Source organism: Rhipicephalus sanguineus, chromosome 2 (genome assembly GCF_013339695.2).
Source record: "Rhipicephalus sanguineus isolate Rsan-2018 chromosome 2, BIME_Rsan_1.4, whole genome shotgun sequence".
Taxonomy (NCBI): domain Eukaryota; kingdom Metazoa; phylum Arthropoda; class Arachnida; order Ixodida; family Ixodidae; genus Rhipicephalus; species Rhipicephalus sanguineus.
The window spans coordinates 44399658-44418244 of record NC_051177.1 but is presented as its reverse complement, the minus strand read 5'-3'; the positions used below and the strand labels follow the sequence as shown (position 1 = coordinate 44418244).

The 18587-nt window shown below is 48.2% G+C and overlaps 1 protein-coding gene across 6 annotated transcripts in view; it reads right to left on the bottom strand.

Annotated features, from left to right (window-relative positions):
• The window catches only part of LOC119382834 (teneurin-m), a 72555-nt gene that overhangs the window by 12429 nt on the left and 41539 nt on the right, over positions 1-18587 (bottom strand). The window contains exons 6-19 of one of the 6 annotated variants that reach the window (XM_037650705.2): positions 15771-15988; positions 14264-15358; positions 12336-12616; positions 11632-11746; positions 11029-11133; positions 10137-10331; positions 6895-7104; positions 5983-6168; positions 4720-4866; positions 3945-4152; positions 3560-3586; positions 2801-2920; positions 1689-1965; positions 671-938 (exon numbers count right to left, since the gene is read on the bottom strand). In XM_037650705.2, the coding sequence (XP_037506633.1) occupies positions 671-938; positions 1689-1965; positions 2801-2920; positions 3560-3586; positions 3945-4152; positions 4720-4866; positions 5983-6168; positions 6895-7104; positions 10137-10331; positions 11029-11133; positions 11632-11746; positions 12336-12616; positions 14264-15358; positions 15771-15988 (3452 nt within the window). The remainder of the gene's footprint in view (positions 1-670; positions 939-1688; positions 1966-2800; positions 2921-3559; positions 3587-3944; positions 4153-4719; positions 4867-5982; positions 6169-6894; positions 7105-10136; positions 10332-11028; positions 11134-11631; positions 11747-12335; positions 12617-14263; positions 15359-15770; positions 15989-18587) is intronic. The other 5 variants (XM_037650706.2, XM_037650710.2, XM_037650707.2 and 2 more) reach the window with 5 other exon arrangements.

The following is an 18587-nucleotide window of genomic DNA, read 5'->3' as shown; positions in this document are numbered from 1 at the left end:
TATATTGGTCTGCAGTCTGGTAATAGACGTTTTTAACGTGTACGGTATTCCGGCATACGTAAAGGGGTTTACGAGATACCGGGTTACCGGACGATGGTATCGAGGTCTTGTGACACTTTGTGCAACCACAATTATACACATTTTTGTGATTTTTCGCCTAGTGTTTTCAAGGAAAGAAATGTTGAAAGGCAACCCATTCGGAATCACGCCGCTGCAAGGAATTTACACCAGCGGAGAAGCAGAATGCACCAGGTTCCTGCAGTAACAATTCTGTGTTTTCCTGGTTCATCTAGGCTCCGCCATGTATAGCACCACCTATCCGGCGTCTTACATTTACGACTGGGGTAACTTGGAGTGTTATTCTGGACATTATCAAATTCTGCCATTGGTCAAACCTGATTGGCCCAAATGGCTGCTACGGCCTCTCTGATTGGCTTAAAATGCCGCCATTGCGAAATATGACACTATGGCGGATTTTGACGGTGTCCAGAATAGCACGCTCGGTATAACGCTAACGCAAAGAAGTCTGCGGACGAGCTAAAAGCCCCTCATACTGACAAGCATTAAGATGTTCCATCAAATAAAAAAAAAAAGACTAAAAGTGCTACGAAAATGTATTATTTCGTCCTATATTGTACTTTTACTGTCTACATAAACATTGTGCGCTTACCTGTTGCAACAGCAACTCCGTAAACTTTCTGCCTGTAGACGTTCCTGCGGTTCCAGGCGTAGGTAAACTTGATTCCTGGGTCAGCTTCAAACTTCTTCTCAAAAAGGATGCCCTCTATCGATATCTTGAGGTGGATCAGCCTCAGAGTCAATGGAATAGTCTCAGGGGTCAGCTGGAGTTGAATGGTGGACAGGTAGCCGCCGGCCCTGCTGCTGTGGTAGACGAGGTGCAGGGCAGTTCCAGGTATGGCAATGCTTTCTTGCACGACCTTAGAACGAAACAACAGAAAAAGGCGCAACGACATTGTCAATACGTGATTCACCTCTTTGTAAAGTAGATGCCACATAAAAATGGTGAATCATACGACGTCTACAATTCAAAATTTTCTTATTTCCCCAAAAAGCGGAGATTTTCTTTTCCAAGAGCTGACGTTCAACCGATTCAACAGGAACCGACACGGTAGGTAAATTATGGTGATGTATCTCTAGTTTATGTCTCTCTGTGTCTCAGCAATCTCATTGTTTTTTATCACGTCACGCCATCATCCCATCAGTTTTGTTTGGCAGGCTTCTAGGAAATGCATCATCTTTCTTGTAGCCAGGGAAGGAAAGAACGGGAGAGAGCGGAAAGGCAAGGATGTTAACCTGTCTAGAAGAAACTCACAGGGTCCCTTATGCATTTGCCTAACATGACTCTAAACCATCTTCTTTTGCTTTTTATTCGCACTCGCTTGTATTGATTACCCCGCCCCCGAAAGCTTTCTGCACCTCACGTGGCTCCGGGATCGGGCAAATATGACAAAGCGATGACGTGTGATGACGTCATAACGAGACGTCACGTGACGTCATATATCTTGGAGACTTGTGACGTCATGATGACGTCATGACATTATTTTTATGTATCACTCCTGCAGACGACGCCGACGGTCACTTTTCGCGTTTTGTGAGGCATGTCAGGCTTTCGCCTAAATAACTACTATGCTACCCTACACTGGGAAAAGGGAATTGTTCAAGCGTACCTGCGATTCGGCTAAGACGGCGCTTCTCTCGGGACATCCTCCCTGGAAACCGTGCTTCCAGGTGGCCAGGACGACGGGTCTCATGGTGTCATAGTCATGGTCGCTACAGGCGAGGCCTCTGTTCTCCAGTGCCTTGTTTTGGCTCAGGCTCATGATCACCTTGTTCATGACAACGATTTCATTCCAGGGCACCATCACAGTCCGCTCATGAAGGTCGAACGGGTCCCGTCGAAACTGCAGTGTCACTGCTCCACCACCATTTACCATCAAGTCAAACCTGAAATGTGGAAATAAAAGGTACATTTGAAATGCAGCAACCAGCAGAGGCCTGCGTTTGCGTCGCTGTAGTCCCAATCAAATATTCTTTATCACGACGCTTCCAGCGCCATTTCAAGCTATTCTAGGGGATTCAACTGCGCGTGGTAAATACCACTGCTTCCAAAGAACTAAATAGAAAAGCTAGTTTTACCCGAAAAGCTCGCGCATTTAGATAAAAAAAAAATGAATTCAAAGCACCTAGCCCACCTTTCCGTCCTACTGCATAGGAACTAACATAGTATAGATAAACTATGCCAGTGCACCTCCAGTTTATGTGCCCGTGTGTCTCAACGCCTTCTCGCTTGGCTCCCACGACAGATGCGGGGCGGAGACGAGGGGCGCACTCACCCCGATTCAGTTAACGTGATTGGAATAGCGCACACTTGGGGACGAAGTAAGCACGGCGATACAAATGCTTGCTTACTTCGTTCCTATCTAAGTGTGCACTATTACACTTACGTTAAGCACCCACAAGCCCGAGCTGTCTTCTCATCACTACCTGTCGCGTTCGCTCGCCCCATCCCTCGATTCCTACGGCACAGTCACATAAGGTAAGATGTTGGGCGAGTTGGTTTCTAGCTTCCATATTTTACAGCGCAAGACGACACCGCAGTAAGGAACACAAGGCACGCTCCGTGTGTCCTGTGTTCCTTACTACGGTGTCGTCTTGCACTGTAAAATATGGAAGACAGTCACATAGGTTCGTTTCTACTAGTTTTTCATCGCCCACTCTCAAAGCAGAACAAATTCGATTTGCCATGGCGAGTGTCAAATTTTAGAAATAATATACGTACCACCCGGAATCTCTTGTAACCGTGAAGCCAATTAAGCCATCTCCAGCAGTACCAACTCTGATTCCTTTCAGTGGACTTCCTGAAGAACTTACGACTTGGCCTCTGACTACCGAGGCACGGCTGAAATATAAAACAGACACAGTTCATTGATAACAAATATTAACAACTCTCAAAGAAGTTTATTTTGAGTGCTACTGGCTTCATCAGTGCAATATAACACAGAATTTATACTGAAACGACGCAACAAGCACATCAATTCAGGACTTCACATTTACACGACAGACTTGCAAGGTAGGTTTTACGACAGAATGATAACAGCACGTGCATGCGAGGCATTGAAAGTATAAGCATTCATGCACACTTAGGATGCATTATCAGTTGAGAGATAAGTGATGCCTTCAAGGAGCACTTGATTGCAGATGCCTTGAAAAAGACAATTTTTTCTTGAAGGCTCTTTTCGTTCAACGAAGAATTCACTTGTACGCCGGAGCGGTTGTGCTGTTCAAGCCACTATTACTTCTAAGTGCATGCATCCGGTTACACAAGTTCCTGTCTAAACATTTCTGTCTGATAGTATACGCGTACAGCAGTAGCATTTTTAAACTTGCAAACATATAAATTCGAAGGCGTTACGTTCGTTAGCAGCTCATGACAGTGATGCATAAGGTTTGCGTTAAAGCGAACACGACTGGCAACAATTACAAAGCCACACCTAGCATGCATAGAGCGAAAGGGTGAGATAGTGAAACACGAACCTACCTTGCATTGAAATGATTCCGTATCGCACTGAAGCAGCAGGTAAAGAAAGGAAGTATTTGGTTAATTGATGCAGAGGAAAAAGAGAATGCATGCACGCTGGCGGCGCGCAAGTTAGCGAGCTTGCGCTTTTTTTTTTCATGCACCGAGCCTGAAAGTAAACAAGACGAGGACTAAAGACACTGCATATAGCATCGAAGCTCGGTAGCATTGCGCGTGTTACACAGCACAGTTGTTACAAAAGCTGACAGCGAGCTGTAGCTAAAGCTGTTTCAGCTAAAAGAGAGAGAGCATGCTAGCTAGACGCACATTGACAAGCTTCGCTTACGGGAGAATACACAATCGTCAAAACACGCACAACACGATGCCGGCGATTCGGTTAGTGTACCTGTCATTGAAAGCCTCCTTTTTGGCGTAACTCTGCACTGAGTCTTCTTCAATGAGGAACTGCATCCTTTGAAAGAAAGAAGCCGTCACTGCCGGCGGCTGTTTCCGCAGCAAAATATCCAGCGGGTCGGAGGACGAAAAACAGAGGGGGTTCTTGGTGCAGGCCTTGTGTGAGCAGCACTCGCTGTCGGCGCAGTCAGTAAGGCCGTCTGTGGATGAAGCACAATTCGAAAAACTTACAGGCACTCTGTTCCAAGGACCAACAAAACTATCAAAAAAAGAAAGAAATAAAGAAAGAAAACGAAAGCTTCAATTTAAGTTATACGTGAACTCTATATTGACGTTATCTTACTGTCTGTGTCTTTTTTTTTTTTTTTCGGACGACTGATTGCGGACAATAACTTCACAAAAAATGTGTTTCAGGTAACTCTCTCTGCTTTTTATGCTCTTCCTTGCAAGGCAGTATAATAATATCTAGAGTTTTACGTGCCAAAACCACGATATGATTATCAGGCACACCACTGTGGAGGGCTCAGAATGTTTCGACCACCTGGGCTTCCTTAACGTGCGCTGACATCACACAGTACACGAGCTCCTAGGAGCTCCTAACATTTCGCCTCCATCAAAAAGTACTACCCAGATGTACTACCTAGATGGCAATAAATAAATAAATAAATAAATAAATAAATAAATAAATAAATAAATAAATAAATAAATAAATAAATAAATAGCCTCCAAGAATTTATGCTATAAATAAGGTAAAAAGGGCTACTGACCATTGTCATTATCAATGCGGTCGTCGCACGTTTTTTCCATAGGAACATTGCAGTCTGGACCATCCCAGCCATTGTGGCACTTGCACCGCCAGTCTCCGTCAGACATGATGCAGTCTCCATGACTGTTGCAGCTATGAGGACAGCCCTCTGCAATCGGAAGACAAAATTAAAAAGAAAGAAAAACGCACACACCATAGGCGAGTATTACTGAAGCGAGAGTAAACGGTGTAAAAAAATAAACAAATTAAACAGAAATAGACTCGCCAAAACAAATGTCATTACACTTTACGTTTCGGAATATTCAAATCTTACATGTCAAACATACAAACGAAACATTAACTGCACGTATTCAGCCTGGGAAAGACACCTTTGGGACCGAAAGCTGTAGCATTTGCCTTTCCCGGAACAAACCGAGCATCAAACGAAGCGACACTCGAGCTATTAAGGACATTGTGATGGATGGGTCCCGATTTAATCATAAAACTTGAGTTTCTTCACCTTGCACTTGAAGCTGACTACAAGAGCATTCTTACGTTTCCCCCACACCTGAACGCAGCAAACTTGGTTTATTCCCCATCGCACCGCCACCATTTTAGGCAGTTCATGGAAAGGCTATAGGCGTTTCTTCTGCGTAGCCTATAATACGAGTACACGCAGCTTATCCACGTTCATGTTGCAGGCTTGTAATTCGAACTTTGTCTTGTATTTCAGCTGAAGAAGTTAACGAAGACTGAACGTAACGAAGAAGTTGATCCGAAAAGATAAAGCCAATCTCCCACAGTGGGTGTGAGCCACATTTGAAGGTGAACAAGAACAAGAAGGTAAAGCCAGTTCCACGAAGTGAAAGTTGTCGAACCAGCGAAGCGCTCTCGTGCCAACACCCGCTGCCGCTAGCGACGAGCGGCGTCTCCCTCAGCTTACGAGAATGTCAGAAGTCTTGCCCATCTTCGGAAAGAGCTCGACGCACGTAAACCCTCGCCTTTATACCCATAGGCGGTCGCCTCGTCTCCGCCGCGCCTCTCCGCCTCGCGCCCAGCGCGGCCTCGCATTGGTTGCCGCCTCTCCTGCCGACGCCACCTGGAAATACAGCTTCGTCCGCGACCTAGAGTTACTGTATATGTAGCATATACAGTAACTACCGCGAACGAGGCAGTTACGCAATCTATGGCCGTATCTGGGAGACGGAGCGTGATCACACTGGACGCTCTGTCGTCCGGCTAAGCCCTAGAAGAGCCCCGCTGTCAAAAGAAAAATGCCACTCACCAAGCGTGCAGTGCCGACCGTTCCAGCCCTGTATGCAGAGGCACGTGCCGTTCTTGCACTGGCCGTGTTCGACGCAGCGGATGTCGCAGAGCTTCTCGTTGCACTTCAGTCCGGTCCAACCGTCGATGCAGATGCACTCGCCTCCCTGGCACCTCCCGTGCGGGCCGCAGTCGAGGTCGCATTTCTCTGAAAGATGGCGCATCGCTAGCTCCCGTAACCGGCACTTTAAACTGGCACACTCGGTGTCGCGAGATAGTGAAAGGAACGTCTGAATCTAACTTATTCCCTTCTGCAGGTTGCAGCCCCCACTTAGAACAAATAGACTTGCAGCGCACGCGATACAACTGCAGGCTGTCAAGTGGCCGCGGAACAAATAAAGCTCCCCAGCGGCAACATTTAATTACACCCCGGTTGTCACTCCGTCATCTAACTTTGCATCGCCTGCCGCGCTTCATGACGTTTGCACGGTCAATATCGCTAATAAGGGTAAGATGTTACCGTCCGAATTTGAGTATCAGTATTCTTATCGCATTGAATACCTGATATCCAACCGCGGACTCTGTACATGTGGATGCATTTGATTACTCTCTTAATTGATGTACAGACGCTTTAGAGTACAGGTAGAACTAGGTCGACTTGTTTTTGTAGGCCACCGACCGAGGCACGCGTGGCGGATTGCTTAGGTGCAAACATACGTTAGCCTCTGTTCTGCTGACCGCTGAATCTAATGCCATAGGATAAGCTGCCTCCTCTCATTCGATTCTATAGTGGGAGCTAGTCTTAAATTGTGTAAGCATAGCGTACAACGGAGACCACTGCCTCAGTGTTCGTTACGGCATCAGGACGCGGCCTCTAGACCGCTGTGGCTGCTTCGAGGCAATGACAGCACCCTGAAAATGACGCTTAACTGACCTTGGGAGCAATCTGGTCCAGTCCATTGGTCGTCGCAAACGCACCGCTGAAGGTCCAAGTCGAACTGCCCGTGTCCCGAGCAATCGGGCAAGCATCGGAGGGCGTCGCTGTCTGGCTCACTGCAATCGTTGCTCTTCCAGCCCTTGCGGCACAGGCACATGCCGCTCACACAGACGCCGTGACCAGAACACTCAGGGTCCAAGCAGTCCACTGCGGTGACGGTGATCACGTGGAATGCTGAGCGATGCACGTCGTCTCGCAAGGGGCTATAATTTCATGAACTGTCTAATCCATCTGCAGTTTATTGGAGGGCTCCATAGAGTATTTTTTTCTTAACAAACGATGATTATAAAACTAGATCTCTTGGGACCACTGAAGTGTTGCACACTTTAGCCTGCCTAGTCCGGTTGACCTCTCTCCTTTCCCGCTCCTTTCTTTCTCTCTCATGATGCCAAGGTTCCGATTTACGGCAAGTGAAAGTGCTACTGATGCAGCACGCAACACAGGAGTAATCACTGGCCTTGTTGCCCGCAACAAAGAAAGATTTTCTGTTCACGATATAAAAACGAACATTAGTCGGTGTCGAAGTGGGTAACAACGCACAGAAAATCAGGCCGCGAGCGTTTCTACAGACCTCTACTTCGATGCACTGATATACAAAATTTGTCGATGACGCATCAGTATACAGTGCTGTCCGCAGACACCGTCAGACGTTTATCCAGTATTGCTGAAGACCGTATCGGAATCGTTAATGTACGAGTAGTTTTAATATGCATTACTTCGTCTGCCTTTCGTCCCCCGGCTGCTATGCTGCATAATGCAATGACAAATGTTGGACACTATTGGCCTCGAGGAGTTACGGAGTCTCCCTCTATCGGACGCGCCTCGATTGCGTGCTAGGCAGGATACCGCCGGCGCGCTCCCCATAGGTTTTGCTGTCGGGGCTCTACAAAAACACCTCGCGGAAGCCCTCCAGGGCATTTCTGTAAGTACTTTCGAAATGAACTATGTTCTTTACTGTCAAAATAATCATTTTCGACGAACTGAAAGTACAAGATAGTCTACAGTCGCTGTCTCTTTGCAGAAAAGCGAGCACTCGCTTCACGCTGTCACCGCTGAACCGGCTTCTTGCGTGAAAGGTAGTCACTCACTGAGTGCAAACTATGTGAAATATCTCGTTAGAGTAGACTGCCTGTGTAACCTAACGGAGCATAACAGAAAGAAGCCTCAAGCCAGTGATCGCACGGGTTCGCGACGACTGACGGTGCCTCTGGATGTATGAGCGTCTGCATGTATGTTCGTACTGATGGTTTCGCTTTTGCTAGGAGCGCGTTTTGGCGCTGCGCTGTGCACTTTAGGCCGCAAAATATGAGAATTTGTGAGTAAACAAACAACTACTGTTGCGCGGACGCTATCAGAGCAGTTCAAAAACAATTTCCTTACAACTGCGGCTTCGGTGCGCATGGCAACTTTGTGATCTGCCGTCCCGACGATTCAGTGTTTTTTTTTTTTCTTTTTCGGTCTAAATTCGGGTACGTTTCAATGTCATTTGACAAGTTGTCTCCCACTGCGTATTGATCGGTCTTCTCAGCGGGCAAATGCCGCTGCTTCTTTTTCTTTATTCAGCGCATTCGTTTCGTTTGGTGCTCACACAAAACGTGAGCAAATGCGACGCCTTTTTTTAATGCTCCTTAATTATCGTTCCGTTTGCATTCCAGTGAACTTGCCGCTCTCTGTCATCAACAAATTCATAGACCAAGGCTTCATCACTTCGATATTGCTGGTGGAAGGAGAACCAGTCTACGAGACCGAGCATGTAGTAGGATGCGACGCCTAGGAAAAGAAAGAAAATACAGTAACGTTTGCCGTACTTTTTCTGCAAACGTCGGCGGTGAACTAGGAGCCACATGAACTTGAAATAGCGGTGAATAAAATAGAAGGTATTGCAGCAACCAGCAGCCGCAAAACAGGATAGTAATTATTTGGCGAGTACCCCAGCAATTTTGGCAGCAGTGTCGTTTCTAACGCCAACAGGGTGGCATCTTTCGCACGTAAATAAATGAGGCTCCAAGAAAATACATGGGGTTGGCCGGTGGGCCGATCATCGGTGGGCCGATCACGGAAGCAATGCAAAATTTATGTAGCTTATGAAGCAATGCATGCCTCATCAAATGGGAAGGTTGCCCGTCGGCGTCCCGCGTCGGCGGCGTCAACACGAGTGATGCAAAAGATAATCGTCACGTGATGGTGTCACCATATGACGTCATCATGACGTCACAGATCGCCAAAATATGTAGCGTCATTATGATGTCACATGATGTGACGTCACATGATGACGTATTCACGCGTCATGGTCGCTTTGCATTGCCTCCGTGATCGGTCACGGAGGCCGTGCAAAACCGCATTAGGTGCAGAACGCTTTTGGAGGGGGGCGCGGGAGAATCAATACATCAAGTGACAAGAAGAAGAAGATGGCTTTCACCTTCTAGTCATCTTTAACGAATGCATAAGGGACCCTGTGCGTTTTTTAATTCAACGTATCTAAACAATGACTTGCGCATCTGCAGCCGATTTTGTGGACGCTGAGCACGGGGCCGACGATCAAGAGGTCGCATTGGAGGCTTCTGAGATGGCATCGCACGTGGTAAAAGGTAGCGCTTTTACCATCCTGTGGCAGATAAGCATCATTTGCCGGCGGGAAGCGCGCGCGAGCCATCGTCTCAGTGCGCGCTGTCTGCTACTCACCGAACATCGCGGGCCCGACGCAGTAACAAAAGTCTTCGTCGCGGAAGTGCTTGTTGCACACAAGACTCGTAGCGGATGGCTACTTGCCGGTTCTTAGCTTTACAACCCATGCTTCACGCTGTTTCTTGTCCCACGGTTACCAGTGCCGGCTGACACTGGGCTCCTTTGCGTAAGCGCGGCAGTGCGGCACCGAGCGTTAGAGCCCCATGTTCGTCGCCTTCGGAGGCAGCCACTCTATTACAATGGTTTCAATTGAGTAGAAAATGAGAGAAAACTTCCGAATTTTAACAGACCGCAGCGCGTGTGGGACTTGAAACTCGTTTTCAAAGCACGCGGCAGTGCGCCACAAGCAGCCGACGCGGCCGCTGAGACCACGTGATCCTGCCAAGCACGTCACGCCGACGGTGGCGCCGGCGTTTCCAGTGGTGGGCCTCGAGGCCAATACTATGCGTGAAATTCGCATCGCGTGTGTAAATGACGGAAGTGTAGAATCCTACCTTCCTCGCAGTGGACGCCTTTGTAACCGGGAAAGCATCGGCACACGCCGTCCAGGCAGTCCCCGTGACCCGAACAGTCAGCCACCTCACATTCATCTTCACGCAGCTGGCACTCACGGCCTTTCCAGCCTGGTTGGCAGACACACTCGCCGCTGGTGTACTGACCCCTCCCGCTGCACAGCACCGGGCACACGCCTGCGCGGGGGAATACGTGTTTCATTCGAAAAGTTGCGAAAAATTCAGGCATTCACTGTTTAAAGCAATGATATTAGACGCTCGACATTACTTCGATGGAAGACGCGTGACATCAAGCATTCTTCATACGTCTAGTGATTTTTTGGGAAACGTAAATGAATTTTGTGTACGCGCCGGAAAACTTTGCTTATTACAACTCTTTACCTTTACACTAGAAAATATAAAGGAACACTTCGCCGCTACCATCGTCACCATGATGACATTGGCATGGTCATTGTTGGTGCATCTTATGTCCATTGGACAACGAAGGCGCTACTTCATTTTCGGAGTGAGTGTAACTGCCCCTGCCCAGGCACAACGCAATCCAATTCTTGCACCGAAATTTCGCAAGTCCATCAAATCCCAGCTATTGAAGTCTATGACAGAGATCGCATGATTCTCCCGTAACGCCTGGCGAAGAAGAGCAACAGTTGCCAGAATCCAGTTTAAGGAAGGAACGAAAGAACAGCTTAAGAACCGAAAAAAAAAAAGGATCTTGCAGAATCTTGTTCTCAATATTTCGTTATATTGTCACCCAAATAAATATTCTAGACAAGCCCTTGCAGAAGAACATACAGATTTCAAGAAATCGACAAGAGTGTCGTACTACATGTGGAAGTCAAGTGATGCACTTTCAGACACTTGTACGAGTACTTACGGTAGGCGCAAGATTCGCCCGCATAGTCCTGGTCACAGTCGCACTTCCCCATGTTGCAGGTTCCGTGTCCGTGACAGTCGTAAGGGCAAGGAAGGCTCGATACATCTGTAAGGTGGGTAACAGTCTATGCTGACTTCGACCGCGTGCACGCTAACAAAATGGTGGCAAATTTGCTTATCAATTCTTCACATGCAACTTCAGACGGGACGGTTACTCTAGTTCAGCCTGTTGTCGATGCCGGCATTACTCTTATCAGTTGTCTACTACGCACGATACTTTCACACAAGTCAGCGTAGAGTGAAGCGCCTGCGCTTTCGTAATAAAAAAGCGGACCGATCTCTTTAAGTGTAGTGGCCGCGCTAACTCTCATTCAAAACGCCTAATTATGACTAATATAAAACTAATAAAATTACACACTTGAGAGAGTAATACTTTATTACAAGATTATCTGACGCGTAACATATGCCCTAATTTTCTATAATAAGATGGTTCAACCCGGCACTTTTCGTATAAACTGATTTATTGTTGGGACCAGCGAAGTATTGAAGCAGCACAGTGAGTGACTACGTCGCATGCTATAGTATAAAGAACACGGCAACGTACCAGTGGCCACGCTGACGAAAGAGATTTCTTGCTGCTGATCCCCATCGTTGTAGACTGAAATGTACCAGCGACCGTGATCCAGGAAGTGTATGAATTCCATGCTGAAGCTCTCCTGCTGTTGAGACGGGCGAAGGAAACGAAAGAGAACGAAAAAAAAAAATGTAAGAACTAGTAGATGTGAAGTTATCGTACACAATGCAGCGTATATTGGCTCTGAGAAGGAATACATTTTTCACGTTTTTGTGATAGATTCTCCGCTTACTACAGGTATTAATAACGGTTGGGGTTTTACGCCCCAAAACCACGATATGATTATTAGAGACGCCGCAGGGGAGGGCTTCGGAAATTTCGACCACCTGGAGTTCTTTAACGTGCACCTAAATCTAATCACACGGGCCTGTAGCATTTCGCCTCCATCGAAATGAGGCCGCCGCGGCTGGGATTACTGTAGAGAGAACAGGCGAAAGCGTATGCTCTCACGAGACCATTAAATTACACTAACGTTCTCGGTCGATTGCAGAATCACCGCATTGCCTGCACATTACGCGATAAGCACCATGCACGCGTACCATGCCAACAGCCGTTATGCGTAGTTCAGATTACATTTGAGTAAAATTGGGTCCCGTCACGATGCATTGTCGGCGCTGATCGTGCTCAACTAACTCTCAATTTCCATTCAAAGTTGAGGTTGGAAGGGTACGCACCTTGGCCGCCTTGCGGTGTCGCCTGTCCCGTGCCGACAGTATTTCCGCGAAGTCGTACCGAGTGTGGGTGGGCACGCTGTTCCGACGTCCGTAGATTCCCACACTGGCGCCCGTAGGTAGCGTGTAATTGAACTTGACTAGGCCGGGCTCCTGTTGATTAAACTGCACGTTCCAGTGGCCGTACGAGGCCACCACCTTGCTGTGGCGCTTGCCGATAGACATGTCGGCGAACGACTCGCTGCTGCTCGGTGGCAACGTCTTGGGAGGCAGGAGAGACGGGCCTGTAGGATGAGCATGCAACTACGTCACGATGCGTTGTATGCCGTTTGAAACATTATTTTTTACACCTGACAGAACGGTAGCTTGGGCTAGTTGGTGATGCAGCATAGACATGTTTGCACAGCGCAAATTGAACGAGGAAAGCTGAGAGGACACAACACAGGCACTGCGTTGTGTCCTTTGATCTGTCCCCGTTCAATTGGCGCGGTGCAAACATGCCGGTTTTCCCACCTTTCTTTCGCTTAAAAAAACATTTGAACGTCATGGTTTAAGATATACCTAGTGTTTGCTCTTCGTACACAGCGTAGGCAAAGTTGAATTTATCAAAAGCTTCGAATCCATAGATCACGTCTGCAAGCCGTTTTGCCGGACTGCTATTCGGAAGGCCAGATGCGCTCCAAACAAATCCCGCAGGCGTGCCCAGTGACAGAGCGTGCCAACACGAGGGCGCTTCAAAAGTTACAATTAGTTTATTTCTTAACGTTACAGTAACTTCGTCTAGAAACTGTAACGACTGACATGGTGCTAGGTCGAAGAAACTAGGGTTTGCGACAAGCTTTAAGTTAGCCTGCAAATTTATTGCAACTTCTATCAGAACACTTAAGCCTCTACTCTTAACTGTGAGATGACCTATTGCTGGTGGTATGAGTGATCGATAATTGGAACAATTGTTTTAGGTCCTGCTAGGCCTTTCGTAAATAGCCCAAAAGCAGCGCGAGGAAAAGCATTGAGTCATAGTTTAGGCCATACGCGAAGACGATATTGTATACATCAGAGAAGGGAGAGTTCTTACAGCTTATAACAAGTTAACATTAGCCGAATGATTCAAGCTTAGAGGCGAGGTATGTGGTAGCGAGAACGAGAAACGTGACTGTAATGGCATTCTCGACACCTCACACAGGGACGCACCGTTTCAAGACAGGACAGCGCTTGTCGTATCTTGACCTTGAACCGTGTTAGTTTTTTTTTCTTTTGTGTTGTGGTTTCTGCAGTACGATGAACTACCAACACGCCCAAACCTTCTCCCTTCTGCACCGTTTCATCCAACCACTGTCATCCCTGAGTACATGGTGCACACATACGACATTTGTCGTAGATGTCGTAATAAACAAAAGTACAAGAAACGGAAATTCAATGAAGAAAAAAAAAAGCAATGAATCAGAAAAACACCGCGTCATAAGCATGATATACACGCAAAAGCACATGGCACGGTAATGTAACGAAGCGAAAGCTACCAGCCGACAGTTGTGAGAGGAGGACAAGCGATTAGTACGTACACGGTACAACACGATGGCGACGCGCAAGCGTTTCACAAGAGCAAGCGCTGCTCCGAAAAAGCGGACGAAGACAAGACATACCGATAAGCATACAAGAAGCGTGAATGGGGTTAAGACCATTGCTGCTGGAGGCGCAAGAGAACGCCGACAAGGACGCAAGCGGAAGATCGCTAAGAACTCGTTGAGCAGAGGCCAGGCAGAAGAGGAAGCGCTTGTGTTCTCTCTGATTCGGTATCATCCTGGGCATGACTCCAAACACAGGGTGTCAGGCCTGTAACGTTTTCGCCTTCTCACAAGTACACTAGGCCTGAGCACCTGAAGCAGCCTGGTGAGGGCGCTCACTCATCCGGCATGCGAAAGGCCTCCACTTACCCAGATCGGGAGGCCACTCGGTGGGCGAGGCGGTAGTGGTAGGGACAGCTTTTGAATGCCCGGAGCCTCCTCCGGCTTCCTTGTCGGCAACGAGCCTAGGCTCTACGTCCATCTCGGCGCTGGCATCGTGCTCAATCGAGTTCAGGTTAGTAGTGTCCACACCACTGTCAGTGCGACCGGACGGCGACGGAGAAGGGACGTCCGATGCGCCGTTCCCGACGGTTATAAACTCGGAAGCGTCCGCACCGGAGAGTCCTTGTTCGTTCGAGGCCTCTTCGCCACTCTCGGAGGATACTGACGAAGGAGGGGGAGGAGGAGGGGGAGGCGGAGGGGGCGGGGAGACGCCGCGGCCACCGCTGTCAGCGCCCTGTTCGGGAACCTGAAGTCCGTCACGCGCGTCTTCGACTACGTTCTTTTCGAGGCCCCTGGCGTCGTCTAAACCAGAGACGTCGGACTCGACACCACCGTCTCCTATATCGTTATCGGGTACAGATATGGGGATCTCGTTGCTGGTCGCGTTGTGATCGGTGGAACCGAACAAGGCCATGGGCCCCGGCAGAGGAGGCGGAGGTGCAGTGCTAGCCTCTGCGGCTCCCGACCTCTTAATCGGGGGAGACCTGGACGCCTGCGAGTCGTCCTGCCACAAAATCGGGGTTGAAGGAGGCGACGCCTTCGTGTGTTCACCGAAAGAGCGCTTACAGACGCAGCGCATTCTGCTCACGCGAGTCTCGGGTGGATCCTCGGGGATCACGATCACCGTATCGGCATGGAACTCGGACTCGTGCGCTGGACTACGACTGCCGCGGTTTCGCTGCTGCGAGCTGGACTCGGATTCGTGCGGTTGCCAGATATGCGGCGGCTCTTCGCCGCTGCCTTCGATTATGTTAGTGGGCGTGTCAGTCGGCAATGGAGCAAGGGTAGGATGTTCTAAAGCCGCCCTTCGGCGGCGCTGTCTGGCACCGTCGGGTCTGTGGTCGGCTTTCGGACCGCGGTGGTACGTACTTTTGTAGTTTTCCCCGGCAGCGGACGCTTCCGCGTCGTCGATGACGACGGGACACCGGTGCTGTCCGCCCTGCCAGCTGAGAAAAGGGACTGCTGAAAAATAGAGAAGAGAGAAACGCGTTAAGCGACGACTTTAAATCACCTGCAGCTTGAGTGGCTTGAAAGCCAACCGTCATCGCGTGTACTTTCACGCATAATCATCGCGCGATAATGCTGCGTTACTGAGCGCTCGTGCAAGCAACTGGACACACGAACCAACACTGAATCCTGTCCAATCTCATACATCCCATTCCATTTTTACTGTTCAAAAATTCCATTACGTTCGATTAAATCCATAAAATTCCATTCAATTCCGCCTCATTCCACCCATGCTATACAGTTCTATTCCATTCATTCAATTTCGTTCCATCCTTTGCACCCATTCTATACAATTATATTCCATTCATAATTCTATTTCATCCATTCATCCATTCCATCCCATAGCCATCCCAATTGTTCAACCTACCTATGAAGTAAACGAGAGCGATGACCAGAGCCAGACAGAGGACGAAAGCTGCAATGGCGGCGCACTTCCAGGAACATCGCGATGAGAGCGTCTTGCGGAGGTGCATCCGCGAGTGCGGGAAGTGGTGACCCGGCCCCAGCGGGTGCCGCACGTGGTTGCGAAGCGGCATGCCGGCGCCCACGGCCGCCCCACCGGTGGCCGCGCCGCCGTAGCCTAGCCTGCGTAGCGGCAACGCACACCATACTCGCAAAAGGCAACATGACACTCTCAATAATACTGGTCATAAGCCACGCGTGCTTGCGGTTTCCGGTAGTCTTGAACCCCGATATAACACTTCATAGAAAATAACGAATGAGACGTAGCTTCATTCATCACGTCTAACACCGACTGGTTTTACTTCCCGAATAGATGCGTGTCTTCGAGCAAAGCAAAACGCTATCTTCCGACGTCATTACGGCCGTCACACGTACGCCTCTGAATCTCGCTATAACAAATTATTAGAAACAATCAAGTGGATATAATGATTTAGTAACTACGCTTCATTAAAGTGCCTTACCTGAAACCTTTATGTTTGCGAGAAAGCATGGTAGCACGTCTGGCGCAACATCGGTTGTAAAGCGACAAACCTCTGCATGTGCACAGATTAAAACCTCACCACCTTGCTGTCCTGCTGCCGCGTTGCAACGTGGTCTCAACGAAGGGCAATAGTTAACACCGGGAGCATGACTGAACTGCATGTCTGACTGCAGAAAGTGGTATTCCTTTATTTTTATCGCAAGCATGTTTAGCAGAAAGCAAGGCAAGAGTGAAAAACTTCGTACGGGTTTTCGCTTACTCTGGTGCAACTCTCCCTCACGCCATGTCGTCATTTGCGTTTCATTCGACACGCCGATTTCTGATTCATTCTCGCCAAATTAAAATTTTCATGCTGTTACAATAACAATTTACGCTGGCGCCACGAAAGTTGAGCCAGACGTACTTTGCGTGCTTGCGTAACTCGCGTTCAGCGTAACAAAATACGCTTAGCTGCGTATAAGTAACCACTTCACAAACACATTATGCCGACTTGCGTAGTGCTGGTGAGCGAGGAAGTGAAATTTTGACGGCTATCCCTTTTTATTTTGTATTTAATTCAAAAGTTTTCACCTGTGCACGGCGTTCAGAGTAGCTGCCAACTTGCCTGTCTGAAAGAGCGTACAGTCCGCAATTTCTCGCATTGAACTAAATTGCACGCTTTTGAGTCTGTCAGAGCGCAGCGAAGCGATGTCGCAAGATATTTCAATATCCGCACAACATTTTCCAAGAGGACAACGTACTCTTTTTGTCCTGAGATCCTAAGTCAGTAATATTTGACTGTGCAGCCGTATCAAAAAAAAAAAACAATAAAGTAAAAGGTAGACGTTTACTATATACAACAGTCCCGCACGCGTGAAATATGCCAAAGTGCAAACCAGCGTTCTCTGACTAAAGGAGTTGAGTCGCGTCGGTACCCTCTTTCATACACAGCAGACAAGGGTGAAGATTAAGAGAGACTTCTATGGCTGCTCAGTTTTACGACAAAGAAAAAAAAAGTCAATTACTTATGAAATACATATACAAATGCGTCACGTAATTCAATGATAACATCATCTTATACTATTCTCTCGCAAAACATGGCGTAATTATTATCTGAAAGGCAGTGCGCTAATTAACTTATTTACGACGCACAGAGCGCGGTGTGACAATGTTCTACGACAAGCGGCCACAGCCAACCGCTAGCGTTCGCGACCGAAACGTGGTGCTTCGCGCACCGGCACCACAAATATGCCTCAGTACGCGATCTGACGTAACCTTAATTACGCCAGCTGAAGGTGTAATCTACAAAGTAGTTCGCATATCGAGAACGGTTTGAGAGTTACACGTGCGGTGTGATACTACGACCGAACTACTTTCGTCTATAGCTTCTACGCAGCGTTTGCTTGTGATGTATGTAACTGAGTATACACACTAAGAAGGAAAAAAAAAGAGCCCTTTGACATTTTTTGAGTTCTGACTTGCCATGTATATGACTCTCTTTGGAGGTCATCATACTCTCGTCGGAGAGTCGTCGGACACGAAAGGAACCAGGAGGCTCGAGGTACAACAGACCGGACCGACCATCCCACGACCCCGCCTCCGAGAAACCTATCCCGGTACCGTGTGAGTATGCGGCCATCCTAAATCACTACAAGGGACTCCCACAAGAAGCTCGCAAATGAGGAAGCTGCCAGCTGGCGCTCAATCCAGACCGGAACGTATCCAAACTTGCATTTTCTCAATAAAATGCACCCAACAGAGTACCCTGCGCGCTGCCTATGGTGCTCTGAAAAATCCACACTAATACACACTACATGGACCTGCCGGGCCATCCCCGCCCTGCCCGCCATTGACCAAGCGAGTGTGAAGCGGGGGGAGGAGTTGCTGGCCAGCGATAGCCTCTACGATCAGATCAGTTTGATCGACAGGGCACGCAGAACGGCAACTGCCTGTGGTGTCCTGGACTGAGGGCGGCCAGCACTGCTAGATGGGACTTGCGGACCAGGCTGGCCTCGCACCACAAACCCCTTTAGGTTAATAAATGTTTTTCCTTCCTTCAAAGGGGAGTTAACGTGTCTATCTTTAAAGATAGTCATATATGTGGAAAGTCAGGAATTACTTAAAGGAGTAATAATAATAATAGTAAGTGTTGGGATCTTACGTCCCAAAACCACCAAAAGAGTAACACATACTCTTTTTTTTTCCCTTGAGAGTGCAGGGGGCACGCGTATGTGGAAGCGCAACGAGTACATAAGCAGAAAA